This window comes from Callionymus lyra, chromosome 19, assembly GCF_982586985.1.
Source record: "Callionymus lyra chromosome 19, fCalLyr1.hap1.1, whole genome shotgun sequence".
NCBI classification, from domain to species: domain Eukaryota; kingdom Metazoa; phylum Chordata; class Actinopteri; order Syngnathiformes; family Callionymidae; genus Callionymus; species Callionymus lyra.
Genome location: NC_141836.1, coordinates 16,172,910 through 16,188,953, shown reverse-complemented (window position 1 = coordinate 16,188,953; position 16,044 = coordinate 16,172,910). Strand labels below are relative to the sequence as shown.

The 16,044-nt window shown below is 36.8% G+C and overlaps 1 protein-coding gene across 1 annotated transcript in view; it reads left to right on the top strand.

The window, feature by feature from the left end:
* The window catches only part of LOC148059728 (sterile alpha motif domain-containing protein 10-like), a 52,388-nt gene extending 39,122 nt beyond the window's left edge, over positions 1-13,266 (top strand). The window contains exons 4-5 of the mRNA XM_087780801.1: positions 5,555-5,695; positions 12,115-13,266. Of these exons, the coding sequence (XP_087636927.1) occupies positions 5,555-5,695; positions 12,115-12,137 (164 nt within the window). The 3' untranslated portion in view covers positions 12,138-13,266. The remainder of the gene's footprint in view (positions 1-5,554; positions 5,696-12,114) is intronic.
* Positions 13,267-16,044: the final 2,778 nt, after the last annotated feature.

The following is a 16,044-nucleotide window of genomic DNA, read 5'->3' as shown; positions in this document are numbered from 1 at the left end:
CTGTTTTTTGTTTTTTTTATTTTTTATTTCTATCAGGTCCTGTCTCTTGTTGTTGGAGGCGTCTGGCTCGTATCGCAGGGTCATATGTAATTTCGGATATGAATCATTTCCCCAGTTTACAGACAGATGGATAGAGATCTTGGCAACAGTTGGCCTGTGAATTGATTCTCTGTCGGAATCATCTGAGTTCAGTGACCCAAAAGTAACTGTGTCCTGCTCAGTCGCTCGGTAATAGCATAGTGGAAGAATCGGCCTCAGGAGATCAGAGCTCTACTTGTTTCATGCTTTTATTGGTTGTACATGACAGATTAAATCTTAAAAACGAGGTTAAGCAGTACTTGAATGCTGGTGTCATTTAATGAAACGGAACAAAATGAAATGTAATTCATTATAAATTGGTCTTTATTATAGCTTTCTATCCAGGCCATTATCTTCCTAATATTAGCATGTAAGATAGTGAGTTGGAAAACAAATCAAACATGCAGAGACAGTTATAAAAAAACAAATACAAATACCAGACTTTTGTTAAAAAATGTGATGATGCTACTTCGCTAATTGGTTACGCCGATGGTTCCCAAAGTCATTCATGTATGTGTAATTATTCTTTCTAATTGACAAATAAATACATTTTACGCATTCGTTCATCTGGTTACGCATTTGCCGAGGTCGACACAATTAGATGTACATTTTTGTTAGTGTTCACATGCATTTCTGCCTGTTTAAAAACAATAATAACCCCATATTTGTTTGCCATATTAGGGGCTGTGGTGCAATAAAAAAAGGAAACACAGAAATATAAAAATTCAGGTAAAGAACACCCGATTTTCTTCATAGTCATGTTAGCTTGTGACTCTTGTCACAGCAAGACACGACTTGTTACGTTCAAGTTTACATAAACGTAAATGAAACATGATAAACCAAAGGAAAAATCTATATCAGTGGTGTCAAAATGTTCTGGTTCATAGGCTGAACAAAAGGTACTGTACTTGTACTTGTTGACTACTCATAATTGGTAGTCCGCTGAATGGAGATCAACTATCAGGCTAATTGTACATAATTTAAGGTTAATCATATCATTAATCTAACATCTATGAATTTTACTTGATTTATTTCTGAGGTTTGAAGGTTAATAATTGGCATTTTCTTTGCTTTAAAGAAGTAAAACTGTCATTTAGGATAGCATCTTTTACCATGCTAGTAAACCGTTAATACGTATAAACTATAAAAATGAGGATATTCAATTTAACAAATGTCATTTTGGAATCCTCAGGATGTTGGAAAAACTTGAATTTTAGAGGATGATTTTCGTCTTAACCATGGTGGTTGTTGTTGTGTTTTTTTTTCCAAAGGACTTTGCTAATAAGCAACTTATTCCTGCACTAAATTAAGAGTCGCAATCTCTCTATTTTGAAGCAGCTTTTGTTGTTGCGTCCCCTTTTTTTCTGTCTTTGACAGCGACGCTTTCCCTATCTGCAGGGAATTACAAAGAGCTTTATGAAGTCTGTCTGAGGGGAATCGATTCGCTCGTCATTCATCTGCTTTCTCTCATTTTGAACACCCACGCCAACAAAGCGAGGGAAGTGGCTCTTCCTGAACAAACCGGTACTGCTCCCGGGCAAGAAACGCGGCACGGATGCGGAGGAGATGCTGCAAATGTATCAGCGAAAATGTCTTCATCTGGTCGTCAATAGTTGAAAGAGCGGTGGAAGAATGTTGTATTTGAATGTGCTGGAGTAGAACAATCTTCTCCCCCTGTTGTGTGTTAGAGACAGAGGAGAGTCGCGAGGGATCAGGAGAAGTAAAACAGCCTTTTTAACAGCGTGTGCACACACTTGCATACACACTCATCCATCAGCCCATTAGGATAGCTAACAGGTTTATCAAGGATGTGTCTCTTGGGTGGGCGGCGGAGTGCGGATGAAGTTTCGCTAAGAGAAGCTATTGAATCTATTATTCCATCAGGTCGAAAGACAACGTCGACCATGTCCTCGCTTGGCTTCTGAAATGACTTCAGTTCTTCACAATTTTGTGACATTTTTGTTCTACATTGTGAATTCTCCTTGGTCTGTACAATTAAGTGTGTACTGGGGACATCTTTTTAGCACTATATAAATATCAAAATATGAAATAAATATTTAAATAAAATGTACAAAGACTAGTTTTATATTTCGGTTTTTATTTTATTCATAATACTTTCACCTGCAGGGGAAAGAAATGTAATCGTTAAAAATCATCAAAGTATTTTGGCTAAAAAGAAACATTACAAGAGATAATATTCACCTTATTACCGGATAAAGATTCTGTTCGTGTGTCGGATGTTGGACTAATATTTCGTACATCACCATGGACACGCACACAGAAGCTCTGCGTGACATGCCTGCTTCTCAAACGGGTTTACAAAGTTTCTCTGTGTGTGTCCAAAGTGATACAAATGATACAAATGTCTTTGATTGAAATGATTTTTTCGCCTTTTACAGAACGGGAATATGAATTTTATGTTAATGCAACTAAAATAAATATTCAGATTGCACTTCATGGCGCTTATCTAATAGAAAACGTAAACATAGTATACATTTAAAAATGATATAATAGCTGAAAAGGATTGGAATTAAGAATGAAAAAATGTGTGGAAGTTGTCAGAAAAAAATGAGTATCAAATATTTACTTCATTGTTTATATTTTATTAACATAATGGTATGTTCGGGGTTTCAAGGATTCTGTGCATTCGATACGAGTGAAAATGGTAAGACATTGTGTAGTCGCCATGTTATTCTGTCCCTTAAAAAGAATCCTAGAAAGAGTAGCAGGTTCTGCGGAGTCATCCAAAGTTGTGTTTGCTCTAAAACCCCACTTGGCCTGGATATATTTTCTGAATCCGTCGTACTTGACCGACTAAAGCAGCGTTTGGGAAAATGGAAGTGGAGAGAAAGAATGTAAAAGCATCAGCAGTGGATGATTTGTGAGTCAGCAGCGGATGAGTCAGCTGCATTAGACGGTCTCAGACGCAGGATTCATAACAAGTCCAGACCTCCTGTCTTCCATCAAGAATAGAAAACATTATTATTATTATTTTTTTAATCTGATCCTCAGATCTAATAGATTGGTTTCTTCAAACAGACAGTACTGTTCATGAATCTATTAACGCAATAATAACATGCGATGCCTCAAGGCAGTCTTTTTTTTTGTTACTTTAAAGCCAAGAAATCCCTTCTTTATAAATCGCTTAGCTGGACCTGTCGGTGATGTTGAAGGGCAGAGATTAGAGGAAACAGACACGTAGAGGAAGAGAGAATATCCTTTCTTAAATAATTTATTTGACAGTTTGTTTCACCAACAAAAAAGTAAAAAGGAAAGTGCAGAGACGAAGACACTCCTGTCATTCAGGGATAAGATACAACATAAAATATGTATTAAATCTCTAGCTTTATATTTTCCTTCCTTGACACATTCCCTTTTAAATACAAACAGGTAGCAACAAAAATCTGTCAAAATTTCCTTTTTTATGTGCATAACTCTACTTTTTGAAGCAGCCTTGCTGCTAAATAAAGGTTAATAGACAGTGATGTGTTTTAATCTGAATTTAAAAGTCTGGCCTGACTCCAATGGGCTTATTTCACGGTTGGTTTCTGAAGGACACATCGAGTTTCTAATAATATTTTATCAGAGGCCACAAGTGAGGGGCAAGCCTTATTTTATTTACATGTGGGGACAAGTCATTACAACAACTTTTAAACTCACTTTATGGTGCAAATAAAACCATGTAATGAATGTTCCCAGTATTCAAAAACGGAGGATTGTGCTTTCCATAAGTCTTAAACGTTAAATGCAACGCCTCTTCTTCATCAAACAAGCATATTGCTTAGTTTCATAAATATACTCATATTTAATTTGAGTGGATGGTTCCGGTGTCAAGACAGGAAATTGAAATGAATGGAATCTTACAGAGAAATGCATGAGTAATGAGTGTAATTATCATTTGGGCATCGCACAGAGCTGCTTCAGATATGATGGATTCCACTGCTGACTGCACTGAAGGACAAAGCTCTCTCGCCTTCAGTAATATGTCTTCGTACGTGTGGTTGTTTGTTTTCCTTGGGTTTAAACTTGTTCAATGACATTTGCTCTCACAGAAAAGATGCGGTAAAGTGATTTGTCTTTTTGAAATATTCAGTTTATATAGGAAGATCTGCATAATGGCTGCAATAGTTTGAAGTTCAAAATCCAAACAAAAACAATATATTATAAAAGTACTTAGGCAAATAACTCCTTCTTTCTTTTAATTTTTCTTATTCAATACTATTATTCTAGCAATATAATTTGATAAATTGTTAACCATTTGAAATATTGTTGATATTTTTGAGACATTCCTTGGAATTCTTGGTCTTGATCTGGAAAAGTGTTGTTCTTGGATCGGATCATTTTCATGACTCAGTTATACAAAGTTTACCAAAGTAAATTAGTTTTTTGTATTCATTTATTAAATGTATTTTAAGTTTACTTAAGATTCACTAGTTCAACCACTAAAAAAAATTAATTAATTAATTAATTAGAATAAAAGGAAATATATGATGTGCTACATACTTTAAAGCAGTAATACGTAGCGTTGAAAATAAACAATTTCATGGTTTCTCTGTTACGCTGTTGCCACATTACCGCATTGGCATTTCTTTACAAAACTTTGTTGAGTCAGTTTCCTGTTTAGCCTCCTGATAACTTCAAGAAGTACCTTATATTATAACACTGTACACTCACAGACTCTCTAGGCGAGTTCTTGTACAGTACAGGAGTCATGACTGTTTATAATCAAATCAATAGAGTACAGAAAATAGTATATTATAATATAAATATTGCTTAATCGTCCTTAGAGATAGACTAGTAAGTAGATGTCTGTTACTAGATGAACTATGAAACAAGGGACCAATCAGGAATATGAATAAGATCCAGTTTCAATAAAGCAGTTTGCAACAGTTGCAGCTCCAAGTCTTATAATGTGGTCCGAGGTCATCGAGTGCTTCAGATCCGTCAACATCATCCGGCCGTGACCCTGCCAGGTCCTGGCTCGTCTCCCGTCGCGTTGGCCCCGGGCCTCGGATCCAGAGCCATATGGAGATCATCGCTGCAGGTTCATTGGAAGGTTTTCCTCCTTTTGCTGATAAATAGTGTGGAGACCTGGCAAAGTCCCTCTCCACTTTCAACACTCTTGTCCTATATAGTCTGGCAGGCAGTGGGCCAGAGCAGATGCTCAAGTGTTTCAGAGGATTCACCTCTTGGATGAGGTCGCAGAAGAACTCTTCTGCTCGGGAAGAAAATGAGGACGAGTCGCTTGAATAGTTTAGATTTGAGGGTCAAATTCTTCATTCATTCTTCATGTTGGCCCTTTTACTTCTACAAGTCTTGGATTGTAGTCTATTAATTCTCAAAAAACGTAGGTTATGACCCCAGTGGGAGATGTTATAAGTAAGTGCATCATTTGTGTTTAACATCAAACTGCTGACCACAAACATGACTCCATCATTTTTGTGTTAATCGCTAACTACTATGATCTGTCTTGCAGGACGGGCATTGTTACGCCTAAATGGGGAGAAGCTTCACAGGATGGGAATCGTCCAGGACACCCTGAGGCAGGAGGTCCTACAGCAAGTTCTCCAGCTGCAGGTCAGGGAAGAAGTCCGGAACCTTCAACTCCTCAGTAGAAGTAAGTCCTCGATGAGCATCATGGTGGTTCAAAGGTGAGTCAACTGGACTGTGTAGAGTTCTGGGAAGACGTTTCCACTCTCGTCCGAGAAATGTCTTCAGGTCCTTGTGGTTTTCTGGGATCTTGGAACTGAAGAAAACTCTTGGATGAGAGGTGAAACGTCTTCCCAAAACTAAACAGTCCAGTGGATTCACCTTTGAACCGCTTGGATAACCATGACCTGGATTTATGAGAACCCTCAAGGACATATCCTTGATAAGATTTCCTGAAACTTCTTCCTGAATTTTTTTCTTGCATAAGTAATAGGGTCGGACACAGGTCTTGTTGCAGCTCAGAAACATATCTATTGACATAGTCTGACTTAGATCAACATGTATGTAAAAACCTAATCCAACAATGGAAGTAAAAAAAAGTATTGGCTTTTGCCTTCCTACTGAAATAGGGACGCAGAAGCCAATACAGGCGAATATTTAAACAGGGAAAATGGAAGGACATCAATTTTCATCAAAATTCAAGAAACAACTTATTGGTTTCCAGGTATAACGTCATTGGAACAAGCTAGTTTTTTATTCCGAAAGAACAAATGCAACCATTAATCTTCTAGACATTCCATGAATATAGCAACTATAGCAGCATATTGTCGAAATGCTTCTTTTAAATAAGATCATACTAATGCGTGTACAGCACAATCTACCAATGAGGAAGTGTTATTTATCCTGAATAGTTCAAGATTTGTGTGCACGTATGTTAATATGACAACCAGATAAATAAGCTAAAAGGCCAACTATTGCATTGGCATATAAAACAACTGTTGTCATTTTGCTACTTTCAATGTATCAATCTAGCATAACCTTCTGGTTATACAATATTTGAACTCGACAATTTTGTTTAAAACAAATACCTAATTACTCAAAAAAAAAAATCTCGATAATGTATTTTCCGTGCTAATGAAGCCTTCAGGTTTGCATTCCTTACAAATTCCTCTGAGCAGCGAATCGCTTGTATCGCCCTCAGACACAGATTGTGATTAGCCGCATGGGTTTGCCGATTATTGCCACTCGCTCAGTCCAGTGTGCTCTGATGTGAGCGCGTGTGCGAGGGTGATGCTATAATTAACGGTGCGTTTCATGTCCGTTTTCCTCTGATCTTTCGGACCATAGCGCACCGTCGTTTGTGGGGTAAGGAAGAACACGTTTAGTAAACATTCCGCAGCAGAAGGTGTTTACTCTCCACAGATTCCGTGAGCAGGATTCTTTGACTTTTGAAGTAGAAGGACCAGAGGCAGACTTAACATCTCTTTTTTTACATCACTCTTTTTTAGCACATTTTCAAACCACAACTGATGTACTGTTCTGCCCATCTGGGTGTTTTTGGACTTGCTGGCGGTGCATCATTAGTACAGACACACCGACAGAACTCTGGCTACTGCAGCTGTCACACTGTAAGAAGTTGTATCCACGAGTGTTCAGTCGGTCCGGTGGAGATAATTCATCTTATTGCCAAGAGGTCAACTTGGAAATACATGTCAGTAACATCCAGATGGGAAATTTTTTAATATAACACAAAAACTAGTTTCAGTAAAGCCTAGGGAATAACTGGCGTGGACTTTGATATTAGTCCATGAGATAGCAAAAGTTGTAAGAAACTTTAATTCAACTTAAACCAAGTTTTGATTAATTTCATTATTCAAATTGCAATTGATACTGTCATGTTTATTTTTTTTAATTAAAGTTCAATTTCCTGTATTAAATCTCTTAATTCTATTATATATATATTATATTTCTACTTATTTTTTGTAACATATTTAAATGTTGTGTTGTCATTTGCTGCTTTTTTCTTGACTTTCATTTTAAGATAAATAAAAACTTGATATTGATATTGTTATGTTATAAATAATATGTACGTGTGTATATATATATATATATATATATATATATATATATATATATACTGTATATGTATATAATAAATACATCTGTTTATTAGTGATTTTTTAAGTTTGTTGATTATTTATTTCATTTTGTTGGTTATTCATTTTGTTTGTCTTAACACATGCATATTTGACAATAAATTAATTTGAACTTGAACTTGAACATTTAAAACAAATTTATCACTGACCCGCAGTTTTAAATACCAATTTTATGATGAAAATTATCCATCCCAAAACCCTGTTTTTTAATTGTGTTTTAAATCAAATTAAGGAACAAATGTATAACTATTAGTGAAATTAAGGACATTTTAAGACGAGAAAAATTATAATAAATAAATGGGGTGGTCAAGATAAATCTAATCTATGCAAAATGACAAACACCTGGATTTATAACTAAGGTTTGAAAACGTTCCATAAAATTCCATATCTGTCTTACAGTTTTTAAGTTTTGTACTTTTCTCCTTGAAAAGTTTCTGATCAAAGAAAGACCTGAACACCTGAATTAAAACTGGACCTCCGCCACGCCGTAATGGTCAAGTGATTGGACAATAATTAGAGCGCTGTCGGACACTCCTGTTAATAGAGACATGCAAATTTAATTTGCCAGTTCAGCAGGTTCTGAGTCGGAGCGAGAGGGAAAAAGGTAATGCGAAACAGCCTAATGAAACACCTGCGGGTCTGCAGGGTTGGAGGGGAGCCTAGGGGGGTGAAGGGGACCGCTGGAGAACGGGGAGCGTGGAGGATAATAGGACCTGATTTGGTGCAGAACACTTGTAATGTGATGAGGTGGTGAAACAGTGACTGGAGGAGGGTAAAGGTGAAGAAAGTTATGAGGTACACGGTGAAAAGTTATGTCTTACGTTATTTATGTCTTTCTGTGCTCGCGTAGGTTTACTCCAGTTTCCCAAAACAGTCCGAAAACATTGAAATTAAATTGCGCACTTATTTATACATTCAATACTTGTGAGTGGTTGTTTGTCCCCGTATGCCGTGTCAGCCTGTCCAGGGTGTCCCCTGCCTCTCGCCCTAAGCAGCTGGGATAAATAAAAAAAAAACACGACCCTGATGAGTGAATAAATGAATAGAGTTATAAAGACACGTTTACCTTATCACAATTAATATCCAATTAGTTGCTTTTTTGTACTTAATTCCAAGTGGAGAATCCATCGAGAAGAAGTCAGAGAAAAAAAAAGAAATGAGAAGGATTGAGAAGGAAGTGAGGAAAAGGACTTGTCACACGTCGTGCCCGTAAGCGTTCCTGTCAGGCTTGGCTCTGAAAAGTAGAGGCTGTTTTGCTCCACTGTTTTCATCACAATCTGATACACATTTATTGCTTTTTTTTTTTTTCCATGAACGATTCTAAAAATGCATTTATTATTCTGGCAGGAGGGCCTCGTGTCACATTGCCTGTCAGGTCTGATCCATCTCCAAAGCCTTAACAGAAAATGAAATATTGATTGCACGCTAACGTTTGAGAAGAGAATCGTAATATGAATTAGGTCAAATCTGATGTGGAGTTTTACTCTGATTTAGGCCCATGGGATTACATTTTAATATAGATGATGGAGTGTAAAAATGTGTGATATAGTGTGTGGAGGAAGTCATGAAAAAAAGAGAAATTCGAAAAGGAGTGGGGGGGGGAACACCCTATCTGTTGTGACTGTGGAGCTCCTGATGTCGTTCCTTGATAATCTGTTTTATGTTCGCATGATATGAAGGAGGAGTTTAAGAAAATCTATTACAAATGGAATAGTCTCTGCGTGTGGGAGAGATTTTCCACAGCAACCATGAAAAAACATCTCCGCACTGGAGGATATAAACGGACAGAATGGTACACAAACCACGCTTGAGCTGTGTTTTATGTCTTCCCTTTGGTGAGTCGATGAAATCCCAGAGGAGTTTTACTCCTCAGGAGTGGGTATTAACAAGTTTAGGGACTCTTTGAATCCTGAATCATTGATGATTCAACCATCACCAGCAAGAAAAAAGCCGTAAAATGCTTGAATAAAGTTGAGTCTCTTGAGAAAAAGTAGACGTCGGATCAGTTTAAATACAATTCTAAACACGTTATTAAACATTTATGAAAAAAATCACTTCACAGCTCCCTTTTTGAGTTGAAGTTAAAAATCAATTCCTTGTTATTCCCGACAAAGCCTTCCTGTCTAGAACACGCTTGTATATTCTGTAGCCAGCATCAAAGTTTCATGCTAATGTATGTTCAGAGATATGACCTTCGCTGGTGCACTTCCTATCACATTATTCTAGAGTCTGTTGTTTATTTATTTCCTCCATTCTTGTTTTTCATGTAAGAAAAAATGTCCCTAGAATCTCTACTTGTCGTTTATGCAACTGTCCCCTTAAGCCTCTTATTATTCAATGCAAGCGCTTCAGATCTGTACCTCTCTGACTCTTGACTTCTTATCCTAATAAATTCCCAACCTGCTTTGCTCTGTCGCATCGAATTTTCATGCAACAGTTTGAAGAACCATCTGCCACGTCTCCGTGGCCCCCGCTGGAAATTAGCAAAAATACAGTGGACTGTGAAAAATAAAAAGAAACCTTGACCCTACACCTGGAGCTGTTGTCGTCACGGTTGCTATAGGCCGGCCTCAGGCCGGGGCTTGCAACGCATCATAGGGTCTGCAGCAGCTGTGGATGGAAAAAATCAAAATCAATGTGACATAAGGAATTCAGGAGGAATGTTTCATTTCTCACCCGCGCATACTTTTGCCTCACTCGCCACTGCCGAGCTGTGACAGCTCCTTCGGGAGCTTATTTAGGAGGATATTCTGTTTGGAAAATATGTCACTCCCTGTCTGTATTGATTTTCTGTAAAGCACATATAACACGGTGTAGTCAACCAAGAGCTCTTTAAAATAAAACCTCCTCAATCTGCCCTCGTTTTTCACGAGATCATGTCTTTGTCAGGTGTTCAGTGGAAGAGTGAATATAGGTCAAGATAAACAAAGTGACCTCAATATTACTGGTTGATGGGACAAACAAGATCTTTGAGCGAAATCTATGGTTTGTTTTCTGGATTTTTTTTGCGTTGTGATTTTTCCAATTGTTTCTATTTTTCTTATGAAAAATGTTGCACATTATATTTGATATAATTATGATCTTTATTCCTTAAACCTCGACCCAGAGATAACACAAGGGATAACACAAAGGCATTTGTTTTCTCTGATCTCAGTGAAACATAACTAGTAACCAACTCTGACTTTTGATGATAATTGATAACTTTAATGAAAACTTTAAAAGCGCTCTTTGAGTGCAAACCTACACTGACATTTCTAATGTTAATGTTATACTTTTAACTTGAGTTACATCATTTGAATACCTCGCCCTCGCACTGCTATTCATGGTAATTGTTGCCTTTTATCCACGAACAAACAGGCACCAGGGCTGAAAATGTTTTATTTTTCTACTCTTGGTAGTGTGTCTTGAATTTTGATGAATTTCAACATATTCCAACAGTTGTCATGTTCTGTCAGTATTATTCAAGGGAAAACATGCATGTTTGAAGGCGAGCCTGAGGGCTTTTCTAGGTAAATACGTGAGCGGGAAGAGAGTTCTTGCTGTGAATCATTGATTCTGAAGAACATGACACACCAACGAATGAAGCGCCAAACATTATAATTAACCCGGTGTCAATATGCCAACCATCACTAAAAAAAACAAACTCGGTAGCAAGGAGCAAGAACTCGGGCTGGGTAACGAGTGAAGATCTACGATACTGGTACTGATAATGTTGAATAAATACTTATTTTCCAGTGCAATAGAACTCTTGCTTTTTTCACTTAACAGTCTTTCTTCAGAAGGATCAACACATTATCAAGTTTTGATCATACTTCTGAAACTTTGCACCGAAAGACGAAGGATGTTACGCCTTCGTTTTGTGACTCTGGTCTAGAAAAGCGCTCTATAAATACTAATTACTGACTTAATACCAAAGAATTTCAGTCGGTGCCACACAAAAGAAACCAAAGCATAGTTTGATACTCAGCCCAGAGCTGGCATTGTCAACTTCCTCTACGCTGTGAAATTGTGATTCTTCAAATAATTCATGGCTCCAGATGGTACTTCAGAACATTTCTTCTTTGGTAAAATAATGAGAAATCTTTTAGGAAATGTTGATGACGGGACCTCACAATCATATTATCACCTTGGCAGAGGTAATAAATGACTCAAACATCCTGTGTTTTATTATCTTTTTGGATGGATGGCTGCACTAACAGGAAGTTGTTTCCCGTATTGCTCAAAGACTTTTCCCACTTTGAAGTCTTAACTGCTCCCTGATGTAACATTAACATAATGAAGTTTACTCAGTGTTGTGTTTAGTTTTTGATGGACAAATCTAAGTAAGTAAGTAAGTAAGTAATATTTATTTATATAGCGCTTTTCGAGACCAGGGTCACAAAGCGCTTTAACAATCAAAACAATACTGTTAATCTGTTAAGTGACATTCTTTCTCCTCTTTTCTTCGCAGCCTCGTTTGGAAACTTCTCTTAGGTGACTGGGGTCCACGTGGGAGCCCCCTTTTGTCTTATTCCCTGTAACAAAATGTCCCCGGGAGTCGTCTCTGGTAGCTGCTGTCTTCGGATATCTGAATGGATCAAATAAAGGGACAGGATGAGCCAAAAGACAACATGCCAGCCCTTGTACAGGATTCCCATCAGCCAACGTGGATTATGGAGATCCTGCCAAAGCTTGGGGAGCCCTCGTTGAAGTCAAAAGAAATAAAAATGATGATGTTGCGATTATTATGCACAGCGACCAATAACATGACATGACAAATACTATTTGTTGAATCATTTTGTATATTTCATTTTCTAGGTTTATTTTATTTCTAGTTTTAAAGGAAGCAGCATGGTGGCAGAACGTTTTTGGAAATGTTCCTGTACTTTAATGTGACTCACGTTTTTTTTTTGTGGGAATGAACCCATTCCGTGTTAATCGTCTGCTAATGTATAACTTGCACCAGCAGGTTTTAATGCAACGCAGCATTTATTTATCACACATCATGATGCTGTTACTTCTCAGGACTTTTCTTCGACACCATCCGCATGCACAGGAAGACGAATACTCAAAAAAAGTATTAGGTAATACAGATCGCAGCGTAAAAGTAGCTTGATATTGTGCTCTATCCGTCAAGCTTGAAGCGTAGCCAGTGAGAGTTTTATGTTGCTCATCGTGTCCACAGTCGCCCGACAAGTACTACAAACTAAGTTTGCGTGAAAAACATAAAAACCGATGACAATTTGTCAGAGCTGTAGATCTGCTTAAAACTAGTCCATGAGAAATGAATGAATTTGCTGATAATTTGGGAAATGTTGGTTTTAAAGTGGTTGTTTTACTGTTGCTTCCTGGTTATGTGCTTAAATATCTTCCTTGTTAGATGCAAGATTTTGCCGAAATAAATCAGCACCCAGTACCAATTTGTGACACTGTGACTTTGTACATCAGATCACTGTGACAGCAACTTAAATTTACCGAAGACCGATGTGTGTATATAGAGTGCATACCTTTTTTAGTCTCGAGTTATTCTATTGACTGTTAAAAGGATGTTTTATTTTTAGATAACTACTGTATGTTGGCCTGATGGGAGTATTGACATGATATAGGGATGCTCTGTTGGGAATAAAATGACTTTTTCTTTTTAGAATAAATTGATTAAACAGTAAGTCTTGTGTCCATTTTTTTTAAACTCATTTTATGAAAGGGAATGCCTGTTTATTTATGTATTTAGTAGACAAATGAAAACCATATCATTTTTAATGAGAGCTTCAGTAGACGTGTTTACACCTTAAGTGGGGAAATGTTTTTGAATATGTCTTACAAGTGAATTAAAGCAGCGATAAGTAAGATTGAAAATATTATCAGGCTTCCCTTGAGACATGTAACTGTGTAACTGCAACTGCAATGTCATGGCTCCTTGCGCCGTTGTCACACACAGCATGTGCATTTGTTTACAAAACTAGATATATTGTCTTATGTCATTTTATCTCTTATCTTCCTTGTAACTTCAAAAGGTTTCTCAGTACTTAATAGGAAAATAATTTCCTTGACCTGCTTTAACTGTAAAGCAGTTTGGTGGTCATGTTAACATTCACAAACTCCCCAGAAAAAAGGCTTTGTTTTGGGGTTTGTGTGTCCCAATGACCCCAGATCTTTTCTGTGGTTCTATATCTCAGGTTTGGTCACCTAAGGCCTGGAGGAGGAACCACACAAAAGTTAGCAAACACTTATGATGATTGAAAAAAAGTATACCTAGATGTGTGTCAACGGGACTCTCCCCTGGACCCTGATCTGGGGTCGGGACTCGATGACAAGTGCCTTGTGGCCGGGTTCGCACCCATGGGGCTTAAAAAGGAAATATGGGACCAAGAGAAGAAATGAAGCTTAGGAAAAAAAAGAATAAATGTGACCAAAAATAATTCAAGTCAAAATACTACATAGTGCTACTTTAAGGTGATTTTTTTGTTGTTGAGTAAAAACAGCCCCAATTCTGTACCCATTAAAGAAATAAATACCAGGTTCATCATCAACCATGAACTTCCAAAGATTCCTGGATAGCTTAAATGTCATTCAGACATAATTGAGCTCAAAAAGGATTTAAAAAACAATGTAAATAAAGTTTAAGACTTTATGTAATAACATACTTCTTGAGTTTCTTTCATGACAAAACATACAATAACAACAACATTCCCGTAACAACCTAAATCTAACTTATTGATTATTGAATGAAAATACTATGTTGTGAAGAGATGTTGTCTGTTTTTTTTTACGCTTGAAGTAAAAAAAATCACACACAACTGGTGCAGAATTGTGTAGTGGATCTGGGAAATTGAAGGCGGTCTAGTGATTTCTATCGACAGCTTGGTAAATCCTGAAGGATAAATCAACAGTTTTTTAACTCAAAGTTTGCTTCAATCCAGTGTCATTGAGCACGGATCCTATTGGAAAATCACCTTTCTTTAATGACAGGTCATATTGATACATGTGCAAAAACAGGTAAATGCAAAAATCACCAAGAATTATGATTCACCTCACTTGCTCTCATTATTTGTCTCTTTTATTGTTAAGTATTACCGAGTCCTGATGGAACTGCGGGACAGATGGCGACATATTACTGCTAACAGTCTCTATTAACAATACATTTATTTATTTTGAAACTGAGCACGTATTCCCTCCCTCCCTCCCTGGCTCAGTAGTATTTACTCGAGACTTTCATCAGATTAGTCCGCCAGGATGATGAAATTGAAGTCATCTTTTTACCAATAAGCATCCATGAGTGTCGTTTTGTATAAAATAAACTGAAAAATAAGTAAACCAGGAAGGTTGAAGATGGAATATATATTATTTAAAGCGGCATAAAACTAACCTTGTGTGTTAAACGTTAAAAATAAATCATGTAGTAATTTTGAGAAGTGGGGTTCATGATGTAAATACTTATCAGAGATTTTGATTTGAAACAAATTAAATATGAATTATTGGTTGACGCAATTGGGATTTTCAAAGGACAACACTGCCTCTCTGTGGAAAACTAACGCAAGTAGGTGGACGTGGATGAAAGGGAGATGACGCACTAGAGACCTTTGACAGCTTTTGATTGACACACCTGTCAGAGAGTGAAAGACGTTGACATGAACTAAAGGGCTGATGCCAATAACTAGGTCAAAGGTTTTTTAAAAGTTCAGCCAGTGATGGACACATGAGGTATGCAGTGGTCAGTACCTGCCAGCAGTGATGCAGGAAGATGAATAGAGGAACTAGCTTTAACTTTTTTTATATTTTTATTGAGGGAAATATGCATAATAAATATATAGAAATTGGCTTTTATTTATCTTTTTTTTTTTTGAGAGGCGCATTTTACCCATTAGGTTTTTCTAAGCTTCTATTTTAAATGTTTATTTAAAATGTTTTGATATAATAACGTTTTGTTGTTCTTTGTAATTAAATTAAATTAAATTCTTAATGTTTTTAATTGACTATCAAAACCTGCTTCTGCTTCCCTCTACTGGCAGTTTTGAAAACTATTTATAACTAAATATTATAAATCAATAGAGGTTTATCCTTAGTGGATTTTTATTAAGACTTAAAAGGAAATATGCATGAATAAAAATACAGAAATTAGCTTTTACATAATAAGTGTTTTTGAGAGGCACCTTAAACGTACTTTTTTAAATGTATATTAAAACATTTGTAAGAGAATAACATTGTGTATTACCAGGTAATGCTTTTTTTTGTTTCTAATTAGAAATAATAAAGTAAATAAATTTAAATTGAGTATCAAAAGCTGGCTTCTGCTTCCCTCTACTGGCTGTTTCGGATACTATTCATAACCAAAGATTACATCATGGTATCTGATTTTTTTTCCCCCCTCCACCTTAAGGAGATTTTTTTTTTAAATCACGAA